At 48.5% G+C, this 26406-nt stretch overlaps 1 protein-coding gene across 2 annotated transcripts in view; it reads left to right on the forward strand.

Moving 5' to 3' along the window:
• Nucleotides 1-11122, forward strand: part of CIMAP2 (ciliary microtubule associated protein 2) — an 80895-nt gene extending 69773 nt beyond the window's left edge. For both annotated transcript variants that reach the window (XM_063939662.1, XM_063939663.1), the window contains exons 8-10: nt 8150-8278; nt 9427-9557; nt 10913-11122. In XM_063939662.1, coding sequence (XP_063795732.1) covers nt 8150-8278; nt 9427-9557; nt 10913-11003 — 351 coding nt within the window. In that variant the 3' untranslated portion in view covers nt 11004-11122. The remainder of the gene's footprint in view (nt 1-8149; nt 8279-9426; nt 9558-10912) is intronic.
• Nucleotides 11123-26406: the final 15284 nt, after the last annotated feature.

The raw sequence follows: 26406 nt of genomic DNA on the forward strand, positions 1-26406 counted from the left end.
AAATTCGCAAAGCCCAGGAAACGCTGAAGCGCCTTCAAACTAGTGGGCTGCACCCAATCCAGGACTGCCTGTACCTTGGAACCCTCCATTTGGAAACCTTCTGGGGAGATAATATATCCTAGAAATGCGATTTGCTGAACTTCAAATTCGCACTTCTCCAGCTTTGCCCCAAGCCGGTGGTCTCTGAGTTTCTGGAGGACTAAGCGTACATGCTTCCGATGTTCCTCCAGGGAATGGGAGAAGATTAGGATGTCATCTAAGTATACAACTAAGAATCTATCCAAATATTCCCTGAGCACATCATTCATGAAATCCTGGAAGACTGCCGGGGCATTACAGAGCCCAAAAGGCATCACCAAATATTCATAATGCCCTGAGTGGGTATTAAAGGCAGTCTTCCATTCATCCCCCTCTCTTATTCGGATTAGATTGTACGCACCGCGTAGGTCAATCTTAGAAAAAATGGTGGCAGTACGAAGCTGGTCAAACAAGACCGAAATGAGAGGCAGTGGGTATGAGTTTTTAATCGTGATACGGTTCAATTCCCTGAAGTCGATGCAGGGTCGCAACGAACCGTCCTTTTTACCCACGAAGAAGAACCCCGACCCAACTGGAGACTGTGAAGGTCTGATAAATCCCTTAGCCAAGTTCTCCTGAATGTACTCTGCCATAGCCTGAGTCTCAGGACGTGACAGGGAGTACAACCTGCTCTTGGGAAGCTTAGCATTTGGCAACAAATCAATGGCACAGTCATAGGGGCGATGGGGAGGTAGTACCTCTGCAACTTTTTTGGAGAACACGTCCGCAAAATCTGCATAACACCCTGGCAATCCTGGCAAACTTAGCTGCGAGAGCCTGACTGGAAGGCTCAAGCAACTCCTGAAACAATCAGTACCCCAACTAAGAATCTCCCCAGAGACCCAGTCAAATTGAGGATTGTGGGCCCTTAACCAGGGTAACCCCAACACCAATGGGGCAAAAGTACAGACAGTCACATAAAAGGACAATTTTTCAGAGTGTGTGGCTCCAATAAACAAAGAAATCTGGCTAGTGCAAGAGGTAATTTTACCTTGGGATAATGGTTCCCCGTTTAACCCACAAATCTCAATTTCCGATGCCAAGGGTACTAAGGGAACAGAGTGTTTCAGGGCGAATTGGCGGTCCATAAAAACCCCGTCGGCCCCACTGTCCACAAAGGCCTCAGTCTTGACAGTTTGACCGAGGATCTTCAAGGTCACCGGAATGATAAAAGTCTTCTTGGGAAATTCTGACTTCTGGCCTGACAGGATATTTCCCATCACCCTCAGGCCCTGAAGTTTTCCGGCTTTTCTGGGCATGATACTACCACATGACCTTTATTCCCACAGTACAAACACAACCCCTGCTGTCTCCTCCGCGTCTTCTCACGCGAGGAGAGGCGGATAGCCCCAATCTGCATAGGCTCCTCAGAAAATTCCTCAGAGTCTGAGGTTCCCTTGGGAAGGAAGGAAATCTCAGTCTCCCTTTCAAGCCTACGCTCTCTCAGCCGTCTATCCACCCGGATGGATAACTGCATGAGCTGATCCAAGCTATCAGGCAAGGGATATTGTACCAGTTGGTCCTTTATCTGGTTAGAAAGACCTCTTCGGTACTGGTGTCTCAGGGCTGGGTCATTCCACTGGGTATCATGGGCCAACCTCCGAAACTCCGTACAGTAAACCTCAACTGGCCTGCGCCCTTGCTTAAGGATCGAAATCTGAGCCTCGGCTGAGGCCGTCTTGTCAGGGTCATCATACAACATGCCCAGTGCCGTAAAAAAAGCATCAACACTTTTAAGCGACGGACAGTCAGGCTGCAACCCATATGCCCAGACCTGTGGGTCTCCTTGTAGCAAGGAAATCACTATGCCCACCCGCTGAATCTCCGACCCAGAAGACTGAGGCCTAAGCCGGAAGTATAGCTTGCAGCTCTCCTTGAAACAAAAGAACTGCGAGCGATCTCCAGAAAAACGATCCGGGAGATTTACTTTCGGCTCCTTAACCCCTGCAGGTGCTGCTGCTGCGGGAGCTCCGCCAGCAGCCTGGGAGGTGTGCATTTTAATGGACAAATCATTAAATTGTCGAGTCAGGACCTGCACCTGATCGACCACCTGTTGCAACGTATTTTGAGGGGTATGCTCCATATTCCCACAAAATTTCAACAGGAGTATTAGGCTGCTGAATATGTTATGAACACCAGTGCCAGCAGGAAAGTACTGGTGTCAGAACTGTTATGCACTCCAGTGTCTGCAGGAATGTACTGGTGTTTGAACTGTTATGCAAAACAGATGGACTCACAGACAAACTGGGGGATATGACATAACGTACACAGAAGGTGATAGGGTAACAAAATACACACAAAGTGAACAGAGAAGCCCAGAGGCTAAGGAACTGGGTATCTCCCTTGTATTAGAACTGCTAAGATGGAAAAAGCAAGATGTTGTGTTTTAATACGTAGAGTACCCGAAATGCTGTTGCTAAGGGCAACAGCAAAACCCTAAAGGGTTACCAACGGGTGTGGCAGTAAACTCCTTGGTCAGAGATGGAATGATAGACACAAGGAGAATCTCCACAATCCAAATTCTCACTTGCAGTGCACAGGTTTTAGCTTACTGCCACTAAACTGACCCCTGACACCTAGCACAGTGAGACAGGATTAGACAGGCAAGTCTTAGAATACAGCCGCAAACTTGCTAAGTTCACAGAGTAGTAACAGAACCCCAGCAAGCTAAACGACTGACTCCAGTCTTACTGCTAGGTCTGGATTGGCAGAGTGTAATACCAAATTCCCAGGCCTATTTGCAGTAAGCAACAAACAAATACAAAGCTACACAGTACTGGCTAACGTTCATGAACTGACTAACCAACAAAGATTCAGCAGCATCTGCTTACCCTGAAAAGAGGCCTTATAAAGCAGGTGCTGTCCACGCCCCACTCAGACCTCACAGACTGTGAGCACAAAAACCAGCACCGGATCCCCTGCCGTGCACAGAGCCTATAACCACTGCACAGCAAAAGACCCGAACCGGAGTATCAGCTGCGCTCAGGTTACTCCACTAGCACTTGTCTCCCGGTTGCCATGACGACGTGGCAGCACAGGGCAGGAGACCCTAACATCCATAAAAACCCCGTCGGCCCCACTGTCCACAAAAGGCCTCAGTCTTGACAGTTTGACCGAGGATCTTCAAGGTCACCGGAATGATAAAAGTCTTCTTGGGAAATTCTGACTTCTGGCCTGACAGGATATTTCCCATCACCCTCAGGCCCTGAAGTTTTCTGGCTTTTCTGGGCATGATACTACCACATGACCTTTATTCCCACAGTACAAACACAACCCCTGCTGTCTCCTCCGCGTCTTCTCACGCAAGGAGAGGCGGGTAGCCCCAATCTGCATAGGCTCCTCGGAAAATTCCTCAGAGTCTGAGGTTCCCTTGGGAAGGAAGGAAATCTCAGTCTCCCTTTCAAGCCTACGCTCTCTCAGCCGTCTATCCACCCGGATGGATAACTGCATGAGCTGATCCAAGCTATCAGGCAAGGGATATTGTACCAGTTGGTCCTTTATCTGGTTAGAAAGACCTCTTCGGTACTGGTGTCTCAGGGCTGGGTCATTCCACTGGGTATCATGGGCCAACCTCCGAAACTCCGTACAGTAAACCTCAACTGGCCTTCGCCCTTGCTTAAGGATCGAAATCTGAGCCTCGGCTGAGGCCGTCTTGTCAGGGTCATCATACAACATGCCCAGTGCCGTAAAAAAAACATCAACACTTTTTAGCGACGGACAGTCAGGCTGCAACCCATATGCCCAGACCTGTGGGTCTCCTTGTAGCAAGGAAATCACTATGCCCACCCGCTGAATCTCCGACCCAGAAGACTGAGGCCTAAGCCGGAAGTATAGCTTGCAGCTCTCCTTGAAACAAAAGAACTGCGAGCGATCTCCAGAAAAACGATCCGGGAGATTTACTTTCGGCTCCTTAACCCCTGCAGGTGCTGCTGCTGCGGGAGCTCCGCCAGCAGCCTGGGAGGTGTGCATTTTAATGGACAAATCATTAAATTGTCGAGTCAGGACCTGCACCTGATCGACCACCTGTTGCAACGTATTTTGAGGGGTATGCTCCATATTCCCACAAAATTTCAACAGGAGTATTAGGCTGCTGAATATGTTATGCACACCAGTGCCTGCAGGAAAGCACTGGTGTCAGAACTGTTATGCAAAACAAATGGACTCACAGACAGACTGGGGAATATGACATAACGTACACAGAAGGTGATAGGGTAACAAAATACACACAAGGTGAACAGAGAAGCCCAGAGGCTAAGGAACTGGGTATCTCCCTTGTATTATAACTGCTCAGATGGGAAAAGCAAGATGTTGTGTTTTAATACGTAGAGAACCTGAAATGCTGTTGCTAAGGGCAACAGCAAAACCCTAAAGGGTTACCAACGGGTGTGGCAGTAAACTCCTTGGTCAGAGATGGAATGATAGACACAAGGAGAGTCTCCACAATCCTAATTCTCACTTGCAGTGCACAGGTTCAGCTTACTGCCACTAAACTGACCCCTGACACCTAGCACAGTGAGACAGGATTAGACAGGCAAGTCTTAGAATACAGCCGCAAACTTGCTAAGTTCACAGAGTAGTAACAGAACCCCAGCAAGCTAAACGACTGACTCCAGTCTTACTGCTAGGTCTGGATTGGCAGAGTGTAATACCAAATCCCCAGGCCTATTTGCAGTAAGCAACAAACAAATACAAAGCTACACAGTACTGGTTAACTTTCAGGAACTGACTAACCAACAAAGATTCAGCAGCATCTGCTTACCCTGAGAAGAGGCCTTATAAAGCAGGTGCTGTCCACGCCCCACTCAGACCTCACAGACTGTGAGCACAAAAACCAGCACCGGATCCCCTGCCGTGCACAGAGCCTATAACCACTGCACAGCAAAAGACCCGAACCGGAGTATCAGCTGCGCTCAGGTTACTCCGCTAGCACTTGTCTCCCGGTTGCCATGACGACGTGGCAGCACAGGGCAGGAGACCCTAACAAATTCACATTATAGCACACTGAATGAGCCGAAATTCACATTATAGCACACTGTATGAGCCAAAATTCACATTATAGCACACTGAATGAGCTGAAATTCACATTGTAGCACACTGAATGAGCCGAAATTCACATTATAGCACATTGAATGAGCCAAAATTCACATTATAGCATACTGTATGAGCCAAAATTCACATTATAGCACACTGTATGAGCTGAAATTCACATTATAGCACACTGTATGAGCTGAAATTCACATTGTAGCACACTGAATGAGCTGAAATTCACATTGTAGCACACTGAATGAGCCGAAATTCACATTATAGCACACTGCATGAGCCGAAATTCACATTATAGCACACTGTATGAGCCGAAATTCACATTATAGCACACTGTATGAGCCGAAATTCACATTATAGCACACTAAATGAGCCGAAATTCACATTGTAGCACACTGTATGAGCTGAAATTCACATTGTAGCACACTGAATGAGCCGAAATTCACATTATAGCACACCGAATGAGCCGACATTCACATTGTAGCACGCTGAATGAGCCGAAATTCACATTATAGCACACTGAATGAGCCGAAATTCACATTATAGCACACTGAATGAGCCGAAATTCACATTACAGTACACTGAATGAGCCAAAATAATTCAGGCACTGGGGGCAAGGGGAATCCTACCCCCATATTAACTTACACTGGGTCAGCGAGGAAAAAAAACACAGGGGGAGACGTGGCACACACACACTTTAGCTAGGAGGGGGGACATATCATACACTTTAGTTAGGAGAAGAGGGGGGAGAAATGGCACACAGACACTTTAGCTAGGAGGGGAGGGGGGAGACATGGAACACAGATGCTTTAGTTAGGAGGGGAGACATGGCACACACACTTTAGCTAGCAAGCTAGGAGAAGAGGGGGGTGGATGACACACACACACACACACACACACACACACACACTTTAGCTTGGAGGGGAGGAGACATGGCATACACTGACACCTACTCATATTTTGTCCGCAGCAGCATGAGGAGTCGGGATGGAGGCCGGGTCCCGCCGCGGTGTTGGGAACGAGGGTGGAGAGCGGTGCAGCGCGGCGGGGGAAGGGGAGAGAGAGAGCGTCCTGACGCGCATACATGGAGGAGGGGGCGTGGTCAGAACGGACGGCAGAGGCAGCAGTGTATACAATCACTGTAGCCTGTCCCCGCCGGCCTCTGTTCTGACCACGCCCCCTCCTCCCTGTACGCGCGTCAGGACGCTTTCTCTCTCCCCTTCCCCCGCCACGCTGCACCGCTCTCCACCCCGTTCCTAACACCGCAGCGGGACCCGGCCTCTATCCCGGTGCCGGTATGTGTAGGGGGGGGGCGTTCACCCTAATCGCCCCCCGCTAAATCCGCCACTGGTTCACGGTGCAGGAGGGGGCGTTGCAGTGGTGTGATTATGGGGCATCACAGCGGCGTTAGGGGGGTGGGGCACAGTCCACACAACGAAGGCATGACCAGACCACTTGCGGGGCGGCCTGCAGCGGCTGCGTGATGTCATACACAGCCGCTGCGACCAGAAACATGGCGGGTAGTCGTTTGCCATAGCAGCTAGGCTACTCGCCATATTTCTGGTTGCCATGTTTCTGGTCGGCTACCCTAAACAAGCGAAAGCATCACTGCTGTGCGCATGTGTGTGGGGGCTGGATCCAGCATGCGTGGTGTACTTGCCATGTTAGTGATTTTTCGCACATCTACGATCCATACTGAATCCGGCCCTACAGCATGATAAAACTGTATTTTGCATTTTAGCACCTGGCTGTAACAAGTGTTGTGTGCACTAACCTCTCTGTAAGATCAGGATATTGGTTCAGTTGGCTGAATCACATGGATATAACTGAAGCTTATATTTTGGTATTGCTGCTATAATTCAACCAAATCCCTAACTGAATCATGAATACAGTACATTCCTAAATGCAGAATGTGTGCACTATACATGTAGACCTCAGCCATCCAAAGCTGGCTGTTTAGAAGGACTGCACTTACATTATGTTAAAGATGAGAGAAACTGGGGGGGGGGGTATAAGCATTGGTACTGCTGTTACCGTGTCTGATGGGCATCAAATGGACTCCTGTGTCTCTTGTCTTTATTTATATGGGTCCCAACATCATGGGCTGAAACCAATGATAGCCCACTGCTGCTTGCTGGGGATTATGGTGCTTCCATGCAGGTGCTGCACCACACATGCTACATAGAGGTAATGGAAGACACTAGGGGCCTGAATCTGAGCTGGTCCCAATGCAGATATTCACACAAATGGTCGATAAGTTTTAACCATGCTTTCATCTAAGTCGCACAGCGCCGTTCCCTTCGCAAACCCAATTGCTCACGTACAAAGATGCAACAGCCGTCACAATTGCTTTAGTCATTTGACCCCTGGGTAGCTGTGGGCATGCAACATGGCCGCCTGTACCGAGACATTTTATCTGCGTAGTGGATTAGGACACAGGCTATGACATGGCCTAAAAATGGTCTCGGCGTGCCTGTATTTTTGCTTCCACTACCCTATTACCTTCCCTGTCAATCACACTGCGATCGCCATCGCAAGGCAATGCGGCACAGATGCTTGCACAGACCTCTGACAATCGCTCAGTTACGTAAGCATCGGAATAGCTTACACCTCAAGCTCAAAGTCGCAAGATGAGTGAGATGCAGCGAGTCAGAAATAAATTGGAAGTATCCTGGGTAGTGACTTGGAGTTAGCTTATGGGTGAGTGTCGCGGGCAGGGCACTTCTGGAGTTAGGCGCTCAATCGTGTACATTGGAAACCATACTTTGGCATAGAATCTACAGCTAGCAAGGGGCTGGTGCATCCGATGGTCACATCTAAATGCGCACCAAGCAGGACAGTCTAAAGTGCACAAAGTGGGCGTCTCTGCCCTTGCACAGTCAGACACACTTGGCTGTACATCAGGAAAGAGCTTATACTAGTATTAGCATAAAGTCGTAGACACATTCGGCTCAGAGTCGGGTCCTCTGGGGGCAATAAAGTGAACGTGGTCAGTGGGGTGATCTCTGACAGTACTTGTTTTTCATTATAGAATTCTCCAGGTCCTGGTTCCTATGATGTAAAACCAGTCTTCGCTTCAGTGAGACAATCATCAGCTCCCTTCCTAACCTCTGCTAAGCGATTTGACAGAAAATCATGCAGAGTCCTCTTTGGAAGTGATGTAAGTTTATTGTGCTTAGAAAAACGTTTTTCTTTTTATATCTGCATTTATTGGTGTGGAAATCCCCTGTGTTAATTATTCCTAAAGGTACACACTTTCCAATTATTTTGATTGGGACGACAAACGAGGCAATTTTTGGCAAATTGAAAGCCCCGATATCTGTGCTACACATTATGCAATTTTTTTATTAGAGGCTACAGATTTTCCGCAATAACACAACTGATTTTGCATATGTCCACCCACAAGGAAATTGAGGCTGAGATTTTCGGTTTAGAGCAACCAATCGGATAATCAAAGGAATGCATTTGTGGACTTTTTTAAACTGGATTATCGGTGAAATGCTGAAACGCTCATGTCTACACACTATACCAGTGGTTCCCAAACTTTTTTGAATCACGGCGCCCTACAGTATGAGAATTTTTTTCACAGCACCCCTAGGCCAAAAGTCTCTTATTAATGAATTTATAAAAAAAATATGACATTAGTTACATTGTGTTTAGAAGTGATCCGGAGGCTGAGTTATGTGGTGTGGGACAGGATTTGTTTGTGTTTGTCCACATATTTTATGACTGGCAGCCACCAGTACTGGTTTTGCCTATTACATTGACCATAAATAATATGAATTGGTCCTGGACCACCAATCCAGGGTGCCACGGAACACAGTTTGAGAACCACTGCACTATACAATAAACAAGGCAGATCACCCGATTACTGGTAGATTGGCCCAATACTTGTATAGTGTGTACCTAGCTTAAGACCTGTGGTTGCTCTGCACAAGCGTACACCATAATTACCTGCGTTCTACTGGTATCTCACTTATCCTATTTGATGGTTGGATAATATTACAAAACAACCATTAACAATCCCGACTACTAGTCTTCTTTTTATTTTTCATTTAAAGACAGAAAAAAAAGATATTTCAGAACACAATTTTAACAGCACACTTCTTGCTTTATAGTATAAGAATTGTTTTAAACACTTTAAGCATTTCCCTTCTATACACCACTTTTATGAAGATGGAACCTGAATCTGTGCTGTGTGCAAAACTTATGTTTTAGAAGGAGGATTAGAACCTCAGGAGTCAGGACTATTTAGTCACCTTGTTGTTTCTGACATTCGGTTAATCTGCTGTACTTTTCACATTGCAGAGCCCAGTTGGCGTTGGTCGATACGATATCAATAAACCCACAAGTGGCAAAACAGCAACTTGTTACCGATCCGCTTTTCTTTCAAAAACAGGGCGCTCTTCCTCTGATCAGGAAAAAGAAAAAGCTTTAAAGTGAGTTCTAATTTGGTTCTTTGGTCATTTGTATTCATTGGTTAACATACCTTAGTGCAGTGGTTGCCAGTACAATGGTTCCTGATGCCCTTAGGCCCTCTGCATTTTTATCACAGCATCCCTAGGCCATTGGGGAGATTCAGTTTGCATTACCTTGCACACTAATACAGTGCAACAGGAAAAACTTGTTTGTTTTTTCCTGCACCCCATAGCTACAAACAAAAACGAGCTAGGTTTTCCTAGTGATTACCTGCTGTGTGTGCAGTTGGAACTTCAAATTTAAATGTATCTGCCCCCCCCCCCCCCCCCCCCCTCCCAAAAATACCTAACAATCAGGTGGGAGGGGGGTTGGGGGGAGTGGGAGATCTACCACAAAGGGACGCCTTGCACACAGGTACATATGCAATTTTTTGAGATGGAGAGGTTATTACAAAGATGTGACAGAAAGACACAGAGGGGGAGCAGAAATGCTCACAGAGGATGTAGCAAACATGGGAAGGGTGTACCAAAGTCAGGGGTGGACCGATGGGGAAGAGACACATCCTACCTTGAATTCTGCAGACAGGCCAGGAATCTGTGCAGAAAGCTCATTCAACCTTGTTGTATTGGCAGCAAATCATCGGTGCACATTAGCCTGTTCTCACTTTGCTGCACAGAGAAGGAGGAGAATGGAGGAGAAGTCTGATGGGGCCAGACAGCACAGCCACACTCTCTAAGGCTAACAGGCAGCACATGGCCCAGCCTAAAAATATGTTGGCCTAAATAATTTTATTTACGCCCCAGAGCCGATTGGAAACCACTGCCCCAGTGTATACTTCATATAAATGCTTTAGTTTCTATTACAGTCCTGTAAAATGGGAGGCATTCGATATCCCTACAGCCAGGATACCGACAACTATTTTCCCACTTGGGGGGTCCACGACACCCCTGGAGGGAGAGTAAATAGTGTGGCGCGCGTAGCGAGCCCGCAAGGGGCTCTTTTGCGCTCGCCCTGCTGCCAGCATTCCAGTGGTCGGGGTGCCGGGATCCCGACAGCCAGCATACCGTAGTAGACCCCTGTAAAATGTATATGAAATATATATTTACACAGTGGAGACCCCAACATTCTGTGAACCAAACCTACATGATAATATATACTACCATGTGATTAGTAACCAGTGGGCGCACAGGCTAAAGAGCTCTATATATTTCATTTATCCAAAGTTTACTAGAAAAAACGGTTGCTGAGTTACCCATTGTATATTGTATTGTTTATGCATCCTCTTAACATGTAAGTTGTGACTTGTGAAAAGATGGACTTGAATTCTCACGCTGACGGACATTCCCTTTTCCTATTCCACGGTTTGTTGTTCTAGGGAACGTACCCAGAGATCACACAGTACCTTGCCGATTCAGCCATTAGAGGCGCCTGCTAATGGACCTATAATACAATCTGCTGCTGCATGAGGAGGAGGCTTCCTGGACATCATATGGGCTAAGAAATTGTGACGGTGGAAAATGTTTTATGTGTTAAGAGGAACTAGGAAAATAATCAGTAACCGCTTATAAACATTCTGCAAAAATCAGTCTATTGCTATATGTGGATCTCTCAGTATCTTCGCTCATGTGCCAGGAGTGAGTAATCATCTCTAATATGCAATGTTTATGACCTCTTGTTATTTTTGGAAGTAATCCCAGGTTTTCCTTGATAAGAATGTCCCTCAGTGTAGATGAGGGATCCGGCTGTAATGGGTAAATGTAAGTTCTAGAAGGGAAATAGTCACTTCTTATATTATCTTACATTAAGCTCAGTGAAATGAGAATGTAAATTATGCTATGGCGGTGCACAAAAAATAAAAAGGGGAATATTATTAGAACCAGGGAAAAAAGAGGGAAAACATATAAACCAAGGAAAATGGAAAATAAGATTTTACTTACCGATAAATCTATTTCTCGTAGTCCGTAGTGGATGCTGGGGACTCCGTCAGGACCATGGGGGGATTAGCGGCTCCGCAGGAGACAGGGCACAAAAGTAAAAGCTTTAGGATCAGGTGGTGTGCACTGGCTCCTCCCCCTATGACCCTCCTCCAAGCCTCAGTTAGGATACTGTGCCCGGACGAGCGTACACAATAAGGAAGGATTTTGAATCCCGGGTAAGACTCATACCAGCCACACCAATCACACTGTACAACCTGTGATCTGAACCCAGTTAACAGCATGATAACAGCGGAGCCTCTGAAAAGATGGCTCACAACAATAATAACCCGATTTTTGTAACAATAACTATGTACAAGTATTGTAGACAATCCGCACTTGGGATGGGCGCCCAGCATCCACTACGGACTACGAGAAATAGATTTATCGGTAAGTAAAATCTTATTTTCTCTGACGTCCTAGTGGATGCTGGGGACTCCGTCAGGACCATGGGGATTATACCAAAGCTCCCAAACGGGCGGGAGAGTGCGGATGACTCTGCAGCACCGAATGAGAGAACTCCAGGTCCTCTTTAGCCAGGGTATCAAATTTGTAGAATTTTACAAACGTGTTCTCCCCCGACCACGTAGCTGCTCGGCAGAGTTGTAATGCCGAGACCCCTCGGGCAGCCGCCCAGGATGAGCCCACCTTCCTTGTGGAATGGGCCTTGACAGATTTAGGCTGTGGCAGGCCTGCCACAGAATGTGCAAGTTGAAATGTGCTACAAATCCAACGAGCAATCGTCTGCTTAGAAGCAAGAGCACCCAGTTTGTTGGGTGCATACAGGATAACAGCGAGTCAGTTTTCCTGACTCCAGCCGTCCTGGAAACCTATATTTTCAGGGCCCTGACAACATCTAGCAACTTGGAGTCCTCCAAGTCCCTAGTAGCCGCAGGTACCACAATAAGCTGGTTCAGGTGAAACGCTGACACCACCTTAGGAAGAAACTGGGGACGAGTCCGCAGCTCTGCCCTGTCCGAATGGACAATCAGATATGGCTTTTGTGAGACAAAGCCGCCAATTCTGACACTCGCCTGGCCGAGGCCAGGGCCAACAGCATGGTCACTTTTCATGTGAGATATTTCAAATCCACAGATTTGAGCGGTTTAAAATGTGATTTGAGGAATCCCAGAACTACGTTGAGATCCCACAGTGCCACTGGAGGCACAAAAAGGGGGTTGTATATGCAATACTCCCTTGACAAACTTCTGGACTTCAGGAACTGAAGCCAATTCTTTCTGGAAGAAAATTGACAGGGCCGAAATTTGAACCTTAATGGACCCCAATTTGAGGCCCATAGACACTCCTGTTTGCAGGAAATGCAGGAATCGACCGAGTTGAAATTTCTTCGTGGGGCCTTCCTGGCCTCACACCACGCAACATATTTTCGCCACATGTGGTGATAATGTTTTGCGGTCACCTCCTTCCTGGCTTTGACCAGGGTAGGAATGACCTCTTCCGGAATGCCTTTTTCCCTTAGGATCTGGCGTTCCACCGCCATGCCGTCAAACGCAGCCGCGGTAAGTCTTGGAACAGACCTGGTACTTGCTGAAGCAAGTCCCTTCTTAGCGGCAGAGGCCATGAGTCCTCTGTGAGCATTTCTTAAAGTTCCGGGTGCCACGTCCTTCTTGGCCAATCCGGAGCCACGAGTATAGTTCTTACTCCTCTACGTCTTATAATTCTCAGTACCTTGGTTATGAGAAGCAGAGGAGGGAACACATACACCGACTGGTACACCCACGGTGTTACCAGAACGTCCACAGATATTGCTTGAGGGTCTCTTGACCTGGCGCAATACCTGTCCAGTTTTTTGTTCAGGCGGGACGCCATCATGTCCACCTTTGGTCTTTCCCAACGGTTCACAATCATGTGGAATACTTCCCGATGAAGTCCCCACTCTCCCGGGTGGAGGTCGTGCCTGCTGAGGAAGTCTGCTTCCCAGTTGTCCACTCCCGGAATGAACACTGCTGACAGTGCTATCACATGATTTTTCGCCCAGCGAAGAATCCTTGCAGTTTCTGCCATTGCCCTCCTGCTTCTTGTGCCGCCCTGTCTGTTTACGTGGGCGACTGCCGTGATGTTGTCCCACTGGATCAATACCGGCTGACCTTGAAGCAGAGGTCTTGCTAAGCTTAGAACATTGTAAATTGCCCTTAGCTCCAGTATATTTATGTGGAGAGAAGTCTCCAGACTTGATCACACTCCCTGGAAATTTTTTCCCTGTGTGACTGCTCCCCAGCCTCTCAGGCTGGCATCCGTGGTCACCAGGACCCAGTCCTGAATGCCGAATCTGCGGCCCTTTAGTAGATGAGCACACTGCAGCCACCGCAGAAGAAACACCCTTGTCCTTGGAGACAGGGTTATCCGCTGATGCATCTGAAGATGCGATCCGGACCATTTTTCCAGCAGATCCCACTGAAAAGTTCTTGCGTGAAATCTACCGAATGAAATCGCTTCGTAAGAAGCCACCATTTTTCCCAGGACCCTTGTGCAATGATGCACTGACACTTTTCCTGGTTTTAGGAGGTTCCTGACTAGCTCGGATAACTCCCTGGCTTTCTTCTCCGGGAGAAACACCTTTTTCTGGACTGTGTCCAGAATCATCCCTAGGAACAGCAGACGTGTCGTCGGAAACAGCTGCGGTTTTGGAATATTTAGAATCCACCCGTGCTGTCGTAGAACTACTTGAGATAGTGCTACTCCGACCTCCAACTGTTCTCTGGACCTTGCCCCTATCAGGAGATCGTCCATTTTCTTTGAAGAAGAATCATCATTTCGGCCATTACCTTGGTAAGGACCCGGGGTGCCGTGGACAATCCAACCGGCAGCGTCTGAAACTGATAGTGACAGTTCTGTACCACGAACCTGAGGTACCCTTGGTGAGAAGGGCAAATTGGGACATGGAGGTAAGCATCCCTGATGTCCCGGGACACCATATAGTCCCCTTCTTCCTGGTTCGCTATCACTGCTCTGAGTGACTCCATCTTGATTTGAACCTTTGTATGTAAGTGTTCAACTATTTCAGATTTAGAATAGGTCTCACCGAGCCGTCTGGCTTCAGTACCACAATATAGTGTGGAATAATACCCCTTTCCTTGTTGTAGGAGGGGTACTTTGATTATCACCTGCTGGGAATACAGCTTGTGAATTGTTTCCACTACTGCCTCCCTGTCGGAGGGAGACGTTGGTAAAGCAGACTTCAGGAACCTGCGAGGGGGAGACGTCTCGAATTTCCAATCTGTACCCCTGGGATACTACTTGTAGGATCCAGGGGTCCACTTGCGAGTGAGCCCACTGCGTGCTGAAACTCTTGAGACGACCCCCCCACCGCACCCGAGTCCGCTTGTACGGCCCCAGCGTCATGCTGAGGACTTGGCAGAAGCGGTGGAGGGCTTCTGTTTCTGGGAATGGGCTGCCTGCTGCAGTCTTCTTCCCTTTCCTCTATCCCATGGCAGATATGACTGGCCTTTTGCCCGCTTGCCCTTATGGGGACGAAAGGACTGAGGCTGAAAAGACGTTGTCTTTTTCTCCTTTATACGGCAATACTTCCATGTGCCGTTTGGAATCTACATCACCTGACCACTGTCGTGTCCATAAACAACTTCTGGCAGATATGGACATCGCACTTACTCTTGATGCCAGAGTGCAAATATCCCTCTGTGCATCTCGCATATATAGAAATGCATCCTTTAAATGCTCTATAGTCAATAAAATACTGTCCCTGTCAAGGGTATCAATATTTTCAGTCAGGGAATCCGACCAAGCCACCCCAGCGCTGCACATCCAGGCTGAGGCGATCGCTGGTCGCAGTATAACACCAGTATGTGTGTATATACTTTTTAGGATATTTTCCAGCCTCCTATCAGCTGGCTCCTTGAGGGCGGCCCTATCTGGAGACGGTACCGCCACTTGTTTTGATAAGCGTGTGAGCGCCTTATCCACCCTAAGGGGTGTTTCCCAACGCGCCCTAACTTCTGGCGGGAAAGGGTATACCGCCAATAATTTTCTATCGGGGGAAACCCACGCATCATCACACACTTCATTTAATTTATCTGATTCAGGAAAAACTACAGGTAGTTTTTTCACACTCCACATAATACCCTTTTTTGTGGTACTTGTAGTATCAGAAATATGTAACACCTCCTTCATTGCCCTTAACAAGTAACGTGTGGCCCTAAAGGAAAATACGTTTGTTTCTTCACCGTCGACACTGGAGTCAGTGTCCGTGTCTGTGTCGACCGACTGAGGTAAAAGGACGTTTTAACGCCCCTGACGGTGTTTGAGACGCCTGGACAGGTACTAATTGGTTTGCCGGCCGTCTCATGTCGTCAACCGACCTTGCAGCGTGTTGACATTATCACGTAATTCCTTAAATAAGCCATCCATTCCGGTGTCGACTCCCTAGAGAGTGACATCACCATTACAGGCAATTGCTCCGCCTCCTCACCAACATCGTCCTCATACATGTCGACACACATGTACCGACACACAGCACACACACAGGGAATGCTCTGATAGAGGACAGGATCCCACTAGCCCTTTGGGGAGACAGAGGGAGAGTTTGCCAGCACACACCAAAAACGCTATAATTATACAGGGACAACCTTTATATAATAAGAATTTACTTACCGATAATTCTATTTCTCGTAGTCCGTAGTGGATGCTGGGAACTCCGTAAGGACCATGGGGAATAGCGGCTCCGCAGGAGACAGGGCACATCTAAAGAAAGCTTTAGGATCACCTGGTGTGCACTGGCTCCTCCCCCTATGACCCTCCTCCAAGCCTCAGTTAGGATACTGTGCCCGGACGAGCGTACACAATAAGGAAGGATTTTGAATCCCGGGTAAGACTCATACCAGCCACACCAATCACACTGTACAACTTGTGATCTGAACCCAGTTAACAGCATGATAATAGAGAAGCCTCTCGAAAAGATGGCTCACTACAACAATAACCCAAATTTTTTGGTAACAATAATTATGTACCAGTATTGCAGACAATCCGCACTTGGGATGGGCGCCCAGCATCCACTACGGACTACGAGAAATAGAATTATCGGTAAGTAAATTCTTATTTTCTCTGACGTCCTAGTGGATGCTGGGAACTCCGTAAGGACCATGGGGATTATACCAAAGCTCCCAAACGGGCGGGAGAGTGCGGATGACTCTGCAGCACCGAATGAGAGAACTCCCGGTCCTCCTCAGCCAGGGTATCAAATTTGTAGAATTTTACAAACGTATTTGCTCCTGACCAAGTAACTGCTCGGCAAAGTTGTAAAGCCGAGACCCCTCGGGCAGCTGCCCAAGATGAGCCCACCTTCCTTGTGGAGTGGGCATTTACAGATTTTTGGCTGTGGCAGGCCTGCCACAGAATGTGCAAGCTGAATTGTACTACAAATCCAACGAGCAATAGTCTGCTTAGAAGCAGGAGCACCCAGCTAGTTGGGTGCATAGAGGATAAACAGCGAGTCAGATTTCCTGACTCCAGCCGTCCTGGAAACATATATTTTCCGGGTCCTGACAACGTCTAGCAACTTGGAGTCCTCCAAGTCCCTAGTAGCCGCAGGCACCACAATAGGTTTGGTTCAGGTGAACGCTGAAACCACCTTAGGGAGAAACTGAGGACGAGTCCTCAATTCCGCCCTGTCCGAATGGAAAATCAGATAAGGGCTTTTACAGGATAAAGCCACCAATTCTGACACGCGCCTGGCCCAGGCCAGAGCCAACAGCATGACCACTTTTTCTGTGAGATATTTTAACTCCACAGATTTAAGTGTGTCAAACCAATGTGACTTTTGGAACCCAAAAACCACCTGGAGATCCCAAAAGTGCCACTAAAGGCACAAAAGGAGGCTGTATATGCAGTACCCCTTTAACAAATGTCTGAACTTCAGGGACTGAAGCTAGTTCTTTTTTGGAAGAAAATTGACAGAGCCGAAATTTGAACCTTAATGGACCCCAATTTCAGGCCCATAGATACTCCTGTTTGCAGGAAATGTAGGAATCGACCCAGTTGAATTTCCTCCGTCGAGCCTTACTGGCCTCGCACCACGCAACATATTTTCGCCAAATGCGGTGATAATGTTTTGCGGTTACATCCTTCCTGGCTTTGATCAGGATAGGGATGACTTCATTCGGAATGCCTTTTTCCTTCAGGATCCGGCGTTCAACCGCCATGCCGTCAACGCAGCCGCGGTAAGTCTTGGAACAGACAAGGTCCTTGCTGGAGCAGGTCCCTTCTTAGAGGTAGAGGCTACGGATCCTCCGTGAGCATCTCTTGAAGTTCCGGTTACCAATTCCTTCTTGGCCAATCCGGAGCCACTAATATAGTGCTTACTCCTCTCCATCTTATCAATCTCAGTACCGTGGGTATGAGAGGCAGAGGAGGGAACCCATACACTGATTGGTACACCCACGGTGTTACCAGAGCATCTACAGCTATTGCCTGAGGGTCCCTTGACGTGGCGCAATACCTGTCGAGTTTTTCCCAACGGTTTATAATCATGTGGAAGACTTCTGGGTGAAGTCCTTACTCTCCCGGGTGGAGGTCGTGCTGAGGAAAACTGCTTCCCAGTTGTCCACTCCCGGAATGAAAACTGCTGACAGTGCTATCACATGGTTTTTCGCCCCGCGAAGAATCCTTGCAGCTTCTGCCATTGCCCTCCTGCTTCTTGTGGCACCCTGTCTGTTTACGTGGGTGACTGCCGTAATGTTGTCCGACTGGATCAACACCGGCTGACCTTGAAGCAGAGGTCTTGCTAAGCTTAGAGCATTGTAAATGGCCCTTAGCTTCAGGACATTTATGTGAAGTGATGTCTCCAGGCTTGACCATAAGCCCTGGATATTCCTTCCCTGTGTGACTGCTCCCCAGCCTCGCAGGCTGGCATCCGTGGCCACCAGGACCCAGTCCCGCATGCCGAATCTGCGGCCCTCTAGAAGATGAGCACTCTGCAACCACCACAGGAGGGATACCCTTGTCCCTGGTGACAGGGTTATCCGCTGAAGCATCTGAAGATGCGACCCGGACCATTTGTCCAGTAGGTTCCACTGGAAAGTCTTGCGTGGAATCTGCCGAATGGGATTGCTTCGTAGGAAGCCACCATTTTTACCCAGAACCCTTGTGCATTGATGCACTGAGACTTGGTTCGGTTTTAGGAGGTTCCTGACTAGCTCGGATAACTCCCTGGCTTTCTCCTCCGGGAGAAACACCTTCTTTCTGGACTGTGTCCAGGATCATCCCTAGGAACAGAAGACAAGTCGTCGGAACCAGCTGCGATTTTGGAATATTGAGAATCCAATCGTGCTGCCGCAACACTACCTGAGGTAGTGCTACACCGATCTCCAACTGTTCCCTGGATCTCACCCTTATCAGGGAATCGTCCAAGTAAAGGATAACTAAAATTCCCTTCCTTCGAAGGAATATCATCATTACGGTCATTACTTCAGTAAAGACCCGGGGTGCCGTGGACCATCCCTACGGCAGCGTCTGAACTGATAGTGACAGTTCTGTACCATAACCTGAGATACCCTTGGTGAGAAGGGTAAATTTTGACATGAAGGTAAGCATCCTTGATGTCCCGAGACATCATGTAGTCCCCTTCTTCCAGGTTTGCAATCACTGCTCTGAGTGACTCAATTTTGAATTTGAACCTCTGTATGTAAGTGTTCAAAGATTTTAGATTATAGATTTTAAAATCGGTCTCACCGAGCCGTCTGGCTTCGGTACCACAATAGTGTGGAATAATACCCCGTTCCCTGTTGCAGGAGGGGTACCTTAATTATCACCTGCTGGGAATACAGCTTGTGAATGGCTTCCAAAACTGCCTCCCTGTCAGCGGGAGACGTCGGTAAAACAGACTTTTGGAAACGGCGAGGGGAATACGTCTCGAATTCCAATTTGTACCCCTGAAATATTACCTGAAGGATCCAGGGGTCTACTTGCGAGTGAGCCCACTGCGCACTGAAATTCATTGAGAACGGGCCCCCACCGTGCCTGAACTTGTAAAGCCCTAGCGTCATACTGAGAGCTTGGCAGAGGCGGAAAAGGGTTTCTGTTCCTGGGAACTGGCTGAACTCTGCAGCCATTTTCCTCTCCCTCTGTCACGAGCAGAAAAGAGGAACCCTTTTGTCCGCTTGCCAACCAGGACTGCGCCTGATAGTACGGCGTCTTATTTTGAGAGGCGACCTGGGGTACATCCCCTTTTTTTTTTTTTTTTAAGGCAATACTTCCAAATGCCGTTTGGAATCCGCATCACCTGACCACTTTACTGGTATAATTGGACAACGCACTTATACTTGATGCCAGTCGGCAATATTCCGCTGTGCATCATGCATATATAGAAATGCATCTTTTAATTGCTCTATAGGCAATAATATACTGTCCTTATCTAGGATATCAAATTTCCAGTCAGGGAATCCGACCACGCCAACCCAGCACTGCACATCCAGGCTGAGGCGATTGCTGGTCGCAGTATAACACCAGTATGTGTGTAAATACATTTTAGGATACCCTCCTGCTTTCTATCAGCAGGATCCCTAAGGGCGGCCATCTCCAGAGAGGGTAGAGCCCTTGTTCTTACAAGCGTGTGAGCGCCTTATCCCCCCTAGGGGGTGTTTCCCAACGCACCCTAACCTCTGGCGGGAAAAGGTATACTGCCAATAACTTTTTAGAAATTATCAATTGTTATCGGGGGGAAACCCACGCATCATCACACACCTCAGTTTATTTCTCAGATTCAGGAAAACTACAGGAAGTTTTTCCTCACCAAACATAATACCCCTTTTTTTTTTTTTTTTTTTTGGTGGTATTTATATTATCAGAAGAGTGTAAACTTTTTCCATTGCCTCAATCATGCAATGTGTGGCCCTATTGGAAATCACGGTTGTCTCTTCACCGTCGACACAGGAGTCAGTATCCGTGTCGGCGTCTGTATCTGAGGTAACGGGCGCTTTAGAGCCCCTGTATGAGACGTCTGGACATGCACAAGCTGAGTAGCCGGCTGTCTCATGTCAACCACTGTCTTTTATACAAAGCTGACACTGTCACGCAATTTCAACAGTACATCCACTCAGGTGTCGACCCCCCAGGGGGTGACAACACTATTACAGACACTCTACTCCGTCTCCTCATCATTTTTCTCCTCATACATGTCGACACAAACGTACCGACACACAGCACACACACAGGGAATGCTCTGATAGAGGACAGGACCCCACTAGCCCTTTGGGGAGACAGAGGGAGAGTTTGCCAGCACACACCAGAGCGCTATATATATATATACAGGGATAACCTTATATAAGTGTTTTTCCCTTTATAGCTGCTGTATTGTTTATACTGCGCCTAATTTGTGCCCCCCTCTCTTTTTTAACCCCTTTCTGTAGTGTAGTGACTGCAGGGGAGAGCCAGGGAGCTTCCCTCCAACTGAGCTGTGAGGGAAAATGGCGCCAGTGTGCTGAGGAGATAGGCTCCGCCCCTTTCTCAGCGTCCTTATCATCCGTTTTCTTGTATGTTTTGGCAGGGGTTAAATGCATCCATATAGCCCAGGAGTTATATGTGATGCATTTATTTTAGCCATAAAAGGTTTTCTATCGATTTATTGCGTCTCAGGGCGCTGCCCCCCCAGCGCCCTGCACCCTCAGTGACCGGAGTGTGAAGTGTGCTGAGAGCAATGGCGCACAGCTGCGGTGCTGTGCGCCTACCTTTATCTGAAGACAGGAAAGTCTTCTGCCGCCGATTTTTCCGGACCTCTTCGCTCTTCTGGCTCTGTAAGGGGGCCGGCGGCGCGGCTCCGGTGACCCATCCAGGCTGAACCTGTGATCGTCCCTCTGGAGCTAATGTCCAGTAGCCTAAGAAGCCCAATCCACTCTGCACGCAGGTGAGTTCGCTTCTTCTCCCCTTAGTCCCTCGATGCAGTGAGCCTGTTGCCAGCAGGTCTCACTGAAAATAATAAACCTAAACTAAAACTTTCACAAAGAGCTCAGGAGAGCCCCTAGTGTGCACCCTTCTCGTCGGGCACAGAAAATCTAACTGAGGCTTGGAGGAGGGTCATAGGGGGAGGAGCCAGTGCACACCAGGTGATCCTAAAGCTTTCTTTAGATGTGCCCTGTCTCCTGCGGAGCCGCTATTCCCCATGGTCCTTACGGAGTTCCCAGCATCCACTAGGACGTCAGAGAAAAGTGTTTTTCCCTTATAGCATTTTAATATATATAGTCATATCGCCAAATAAGTGCCCCCCCCCTCTCTGTTTTAACCCTGTTTCTGTAGTGCAATGCAGGGGAGAGCCTGGGAGCCTTCCCACCAGCATTTCTGTGAGGGAAAATGGTGCTGTGTGCTGAGGAGAATAGGCCCCGCCCCCTTTTCGGCGGGCTTCTTCTCCCGTTTTTCTGAGACCTGGCAGGGGTTAAATACATCCATATAGCCCCCAGGGGCTATATGTGATGTATTTTTAGCCAGAATAAGGTACTATCATTGCTGCCCAGGGCGCCCCCCCCAGCGCCCTGCACCCTCAGTGACCGCTGCTATGAAGTGTGCTGACAACAATGGCGCACAGCTGCAGTGCTGTGCGCTACCTTATGAAGACTGAAAAGTCTTCTGCCGCCGGTTTCTGGACCTCTTCACTTTTCGGCATCTGCAAGGGGGTCGGCGGCGCGGCTCCGGGACGAACCCCAGGGTGAGACCTGTGTTCCGACTCCCTCTGGAGCTAATGGTGTCCAGTAGCCTAAGAAGCCAATCCATCCTGCACGCAGGTGAGTTCACTTCTCTCCCCTAAGTCCCTCGATGCAGTGAGCCTGTTGCCAGCAGGACTCACTGAAAATAAAAAACCTAACAAAACTTTTACTCTAAGCAGCTCTTTAGGAGAGCCACCTAGATTGCACCCTTCTCGGCCGGGCACAAAAATCTAACTGAGGCTTGGAGGAGGGTCATAGGGGGAGGAGCCAGTGCACACCACCTGATCCTAAAGCTTTTACTTTTGTGCCCTGTCTCCTGCGGAGCCGCTAATCCCCCCATGGTCCTGACGGAGTCCCCAGCATCCACTAGGACGTCAGAGAAATGGGCTTTAAAATTAAGTCACAGTATTATGGACCTGATTCAGTAAGGTAACGGAATTTGCTATCCTTTTGATCGCATGCTGGGGGCCACCCAGCATGATGCTAACCATGTCCCCCACCCCCCATTGACCACGTTGAAATTGCCATTGCACCGCAATTTCAGCGTGATCGCTAAAAATAGGGCAGCCTCCTGCCGGCGCAACCTGACTGCGACCGCAGGAGGCCCGCCGCCTTGATCATGCCCATGCCCCCATTCGACCGCTGCCGCACCCATTTTTCTCTATCGTCCTAAGTGGATGCTGGGGTTCCTGAAAGGACCATGGGGAATAGCGGCTCCGCAGGAGACAGGGCACAAAAAAGCAAAGCTTTACTAGGTCAGGTGGTGTGCACTGGCTCCTCCCCCTATGACCCTCCTCCAGACTCCAGTTAGATTTTGTGCCCGAACGAGAAGGGTGCAATCTAGGTGGCTCTCCTAAAGAGCTGCTTAGAGAAAGTTTAGTTTAGGTTTTTTTTCTTTACAGTGAGTCCTGCTGGCAACAGGATCACTGCAACGTGGGACTTAGGGGGAAAGTAGTAAACTCACCTGCATGCAGAGTGGATTTGCTGCTTGGCTACTGGACACCATTAGCTCCAGAGGGATCGAACACAGGCCCAGCCGTGGAGTCCGGTCCCGGAGCCGCGCCGCCGACCCCCTTGCAGATGCTGAAGCGTGAAGAGGTCCGGAAACCGGCGGCTGAAGACTCCTCAGTCTTCATAAGGTAGCGCACAGCACTGCAGCTGTGCGCCATTTTCCTCTCAGCACACTTCACTGGGCAGTCACTGAGGGTGCAGAGCGCTGGGGGGGGGCGCTCTGAGAGGCAAATATAAACCTTATACAAGGCTAAAAATACCTCACATATAGCCCATAGGGGCTATATGGAGATATTTAACCCCTGCCTGACTGGAAAAATAGCGGGAGAAGAACCCGCCGAAAAAGGGGCGGGGCCTATCTCCTCAGCACACGGCGCCATTTTCTGTCACAGCTCCGCTGGTCAGAACGGCTCCCAGGTCTCTCCCCTGCACTGCACTACAGAAACAGGGTAAAACAGAGAGGGGGGGCACATTAATGGCTATATATATATATATATTAAAGCAGCTATAAGGGAGCACTTAATATAAGGATATCCCTTGTATATATAGCGCTTTGTGGTGTGTGCTGGCAGACTCTCCCTCTGTCTCCCCAAAAGGGCTAGTGGGTCCTGTCTTCATTAGAGCATTCCCTGTGAGTTTGCGGTGTGTGTCGGTACGTGGTGTCGACATGTATGAGGACGATATTGGTGTGGAGGCGGAGCAATTGCCAAATATGCAGATGTCACCCCCCAGGGGGTCGACACCAGAATGGATGCCTTTATTTGTGGAATTACGTGATGGTTTATCTTCCCTTAAACAGTCAGTTGAGGACATGAGGCGGCCGGACAATCAATTAATGCCTGTCCAGGCGCCTCAAACACCGTCAGGGGCTGTAAAACGCCCTTTGCCTCAGTCGGTCGACACAGACCCAGACACGGGCACTGATTCCAGTGACGACGGTAGAAATTCAAACGTATTTTCCAGTAGGGCCACACGTTATATGATTTTGGCAATGAAGGAGACGTTACATTTAGCTGATACTACAGATACCGTAAAACAGGGTATTATGTATGGTGTGAAAAAACTACAAACAGTTTTTCCTGAATCAGAAGAATTAAATGACGTGTGTGATGAAGCGTGGGTTGCTCCTGATAAAAAGTTGATAATTTCAAAAAAGTTATTGGCATTATACCCTTTCCCGCCAGAGGTTAGGGCGCGCTGGGAAACACCCCCTAAGGTGGACAAGGCGCTCACACGCTTATCCAAACAAGTGGCGTTACCCTCTCCTGAGACGGCCGCACTTAAGGATCCATCAGATAGAAAGATGGAAGTTATTCAAAAGAATATATACACACATGCAGGTGTTATACTACGACCAGCTATAGCAACTGCCTGGATGTGCAGTGCTGGAGTAGTTTGGTCAGAATCCCTGATTGAAAATATTGATACCCTAGATAGGGACAATGTTTTACTGTCGTTAGAACAAATAAAGGATGCATTTATCTATATGCGTGATGCACAGAGGGATATTTGCACACTGGCATCTCGGGTGAGTGCTATGTCCATTTCAGCCAGAAGAGCCTTATGGACACGACAGTGGACAGGCGATGCGGATTCAAAACGTCACATGGAGGTTTTGCCGTATAAAGGGGAGGAGTTATTTGGAGTTGGTCTATCAGACTTGGTGGCCACGGCTACTGCCGGGAAATCCACTTTTTTACCTCAAGTCACTCCCCAACAGAGAAAGGCACCGACCTTTCAACCGCAGCCTTTTCGCTCCTACAAAAATAAGAGAGCAAAGGGCTTGTCGTACCTGCCACGAGGCAGAGGAAGAGGGAAGAGACACCAACAGGCAGCTCCTTCCCAGGAACAGAAGCCCTCCCCGGCTCCTGCAAAAACCTCAGCATGACGCTGGGGCCTCTCAAGCGGACTCGGGGACAGTGGGGGGCCGTCTCAAAAATTACAGCGCGCAGTGGGCTCACTCGCAGGTAGACCCCTGGATCCTGCAGATAATATCTCAGGGGTACAGGTTGGAATTAGAGACGGATCCTCCTCATCGTTTCCTGAAGTCTGCCTTACCAACCGTCTCTTCCGAAAGGGAGAGGGTGTTGGAAGCCATTCACAAGCTGTACGCTCAGCAGGTGATAGTCAAAGTACCCCTATTACAACAAGGAAAGGGGTATTATTCCACTCTATTTGTGGTACCGAAGCCGGATGGCTCGGTAAGGCCTATTCTAAATCTGAAGTCCTTGAACCTCTACATAAAAAAGTTCAAGTTCAAGATGGAGTCACTCAGAGCAGTGATAGCGAACCTGGAAGAAGGGGACTTTATGGTATCCTTGGACATCAAGGATGCGTATCTACACGTTCCGATTTACCCCGCACACCAGGGGTACCTCAGGTTCATTGTTCAAAACTGTCACTATCAGTTTCAGACGCTGCCGTTCGGATTGTCCACGGCGCCTCGGGTCTTTACCAAGGTAATGGCCGAGATGATGATTCTTCTTCGAAGAAAAGGCGTATTAGTTATCCCATACTTGGACGATCTCCTAATAAGGGCAAGGTCCAGAGAACAGCTGGAGACAGCTTTAGCACTATCTCAAGAGGTGCTAAGACAACACGGGTGGATTCTGAATATTCCAAAATCCCATTTAATCCCGACAACTCGTCTGCTGTTCCTAGGAATGATTCTGGACACGGTTCAGAAAAAGGTTTTCCTTCCAGAGGAAAAAGCCAAGGAGTTATCCGATCTGGTCAGGAACCTCCTAAAACCAGGAAAAGTGTCAGTACATCAATGCACAAGAGTCCTGGGAAAAATGGTGGCTTCTTACGAAGCAATTCCATTCGGCAGATTCCATGCAAGAATATTCCAAAGGGATCTGTTGGACAAATGGTCAGGGTCGCATCTGCAGATGCACCTGCGAATAACCCTGTCACCAAAGACAAGGGTGTCACTTCTGTGGTGGTTGCAGAAGGCTCACCTATTAGAAGACAGCAGATTCGGCATTCAGGATTGGATCCTGGTGACCACGGACGCCAGCCTGAGAGGCTGGGGAGCAGTCACACAAGGAAGAAACTTCCAGGGAGTATGGACGAGTCTGGAAAAGTCTCTTCACATACACATTCTGGAACTAAGAGCAATCTACAATGCTCTAAGCCAGGCGGAACTTCTCCTGCAAGGAAAGCCGGTGTTGATTCAGTCGGACAACATCACGGCGGTCGCCCATGTAAACAGGCAG

Source organism: Pseudophryne corroboree, chromosome 9 (assembly GCF_028390025.1).
Source record: "Pseudophryne corroboree isolate aPseCor3 chromosome 9, aPseCor3.hap2, whole genome shotgun sequence".
Classification (NCBI taxonomy): Eukaryota; Metazoa; Chordata; class Amphibia; order Anura; family Myobatrachidae; genus Pseudophryne; species Pseudophryne corroboree.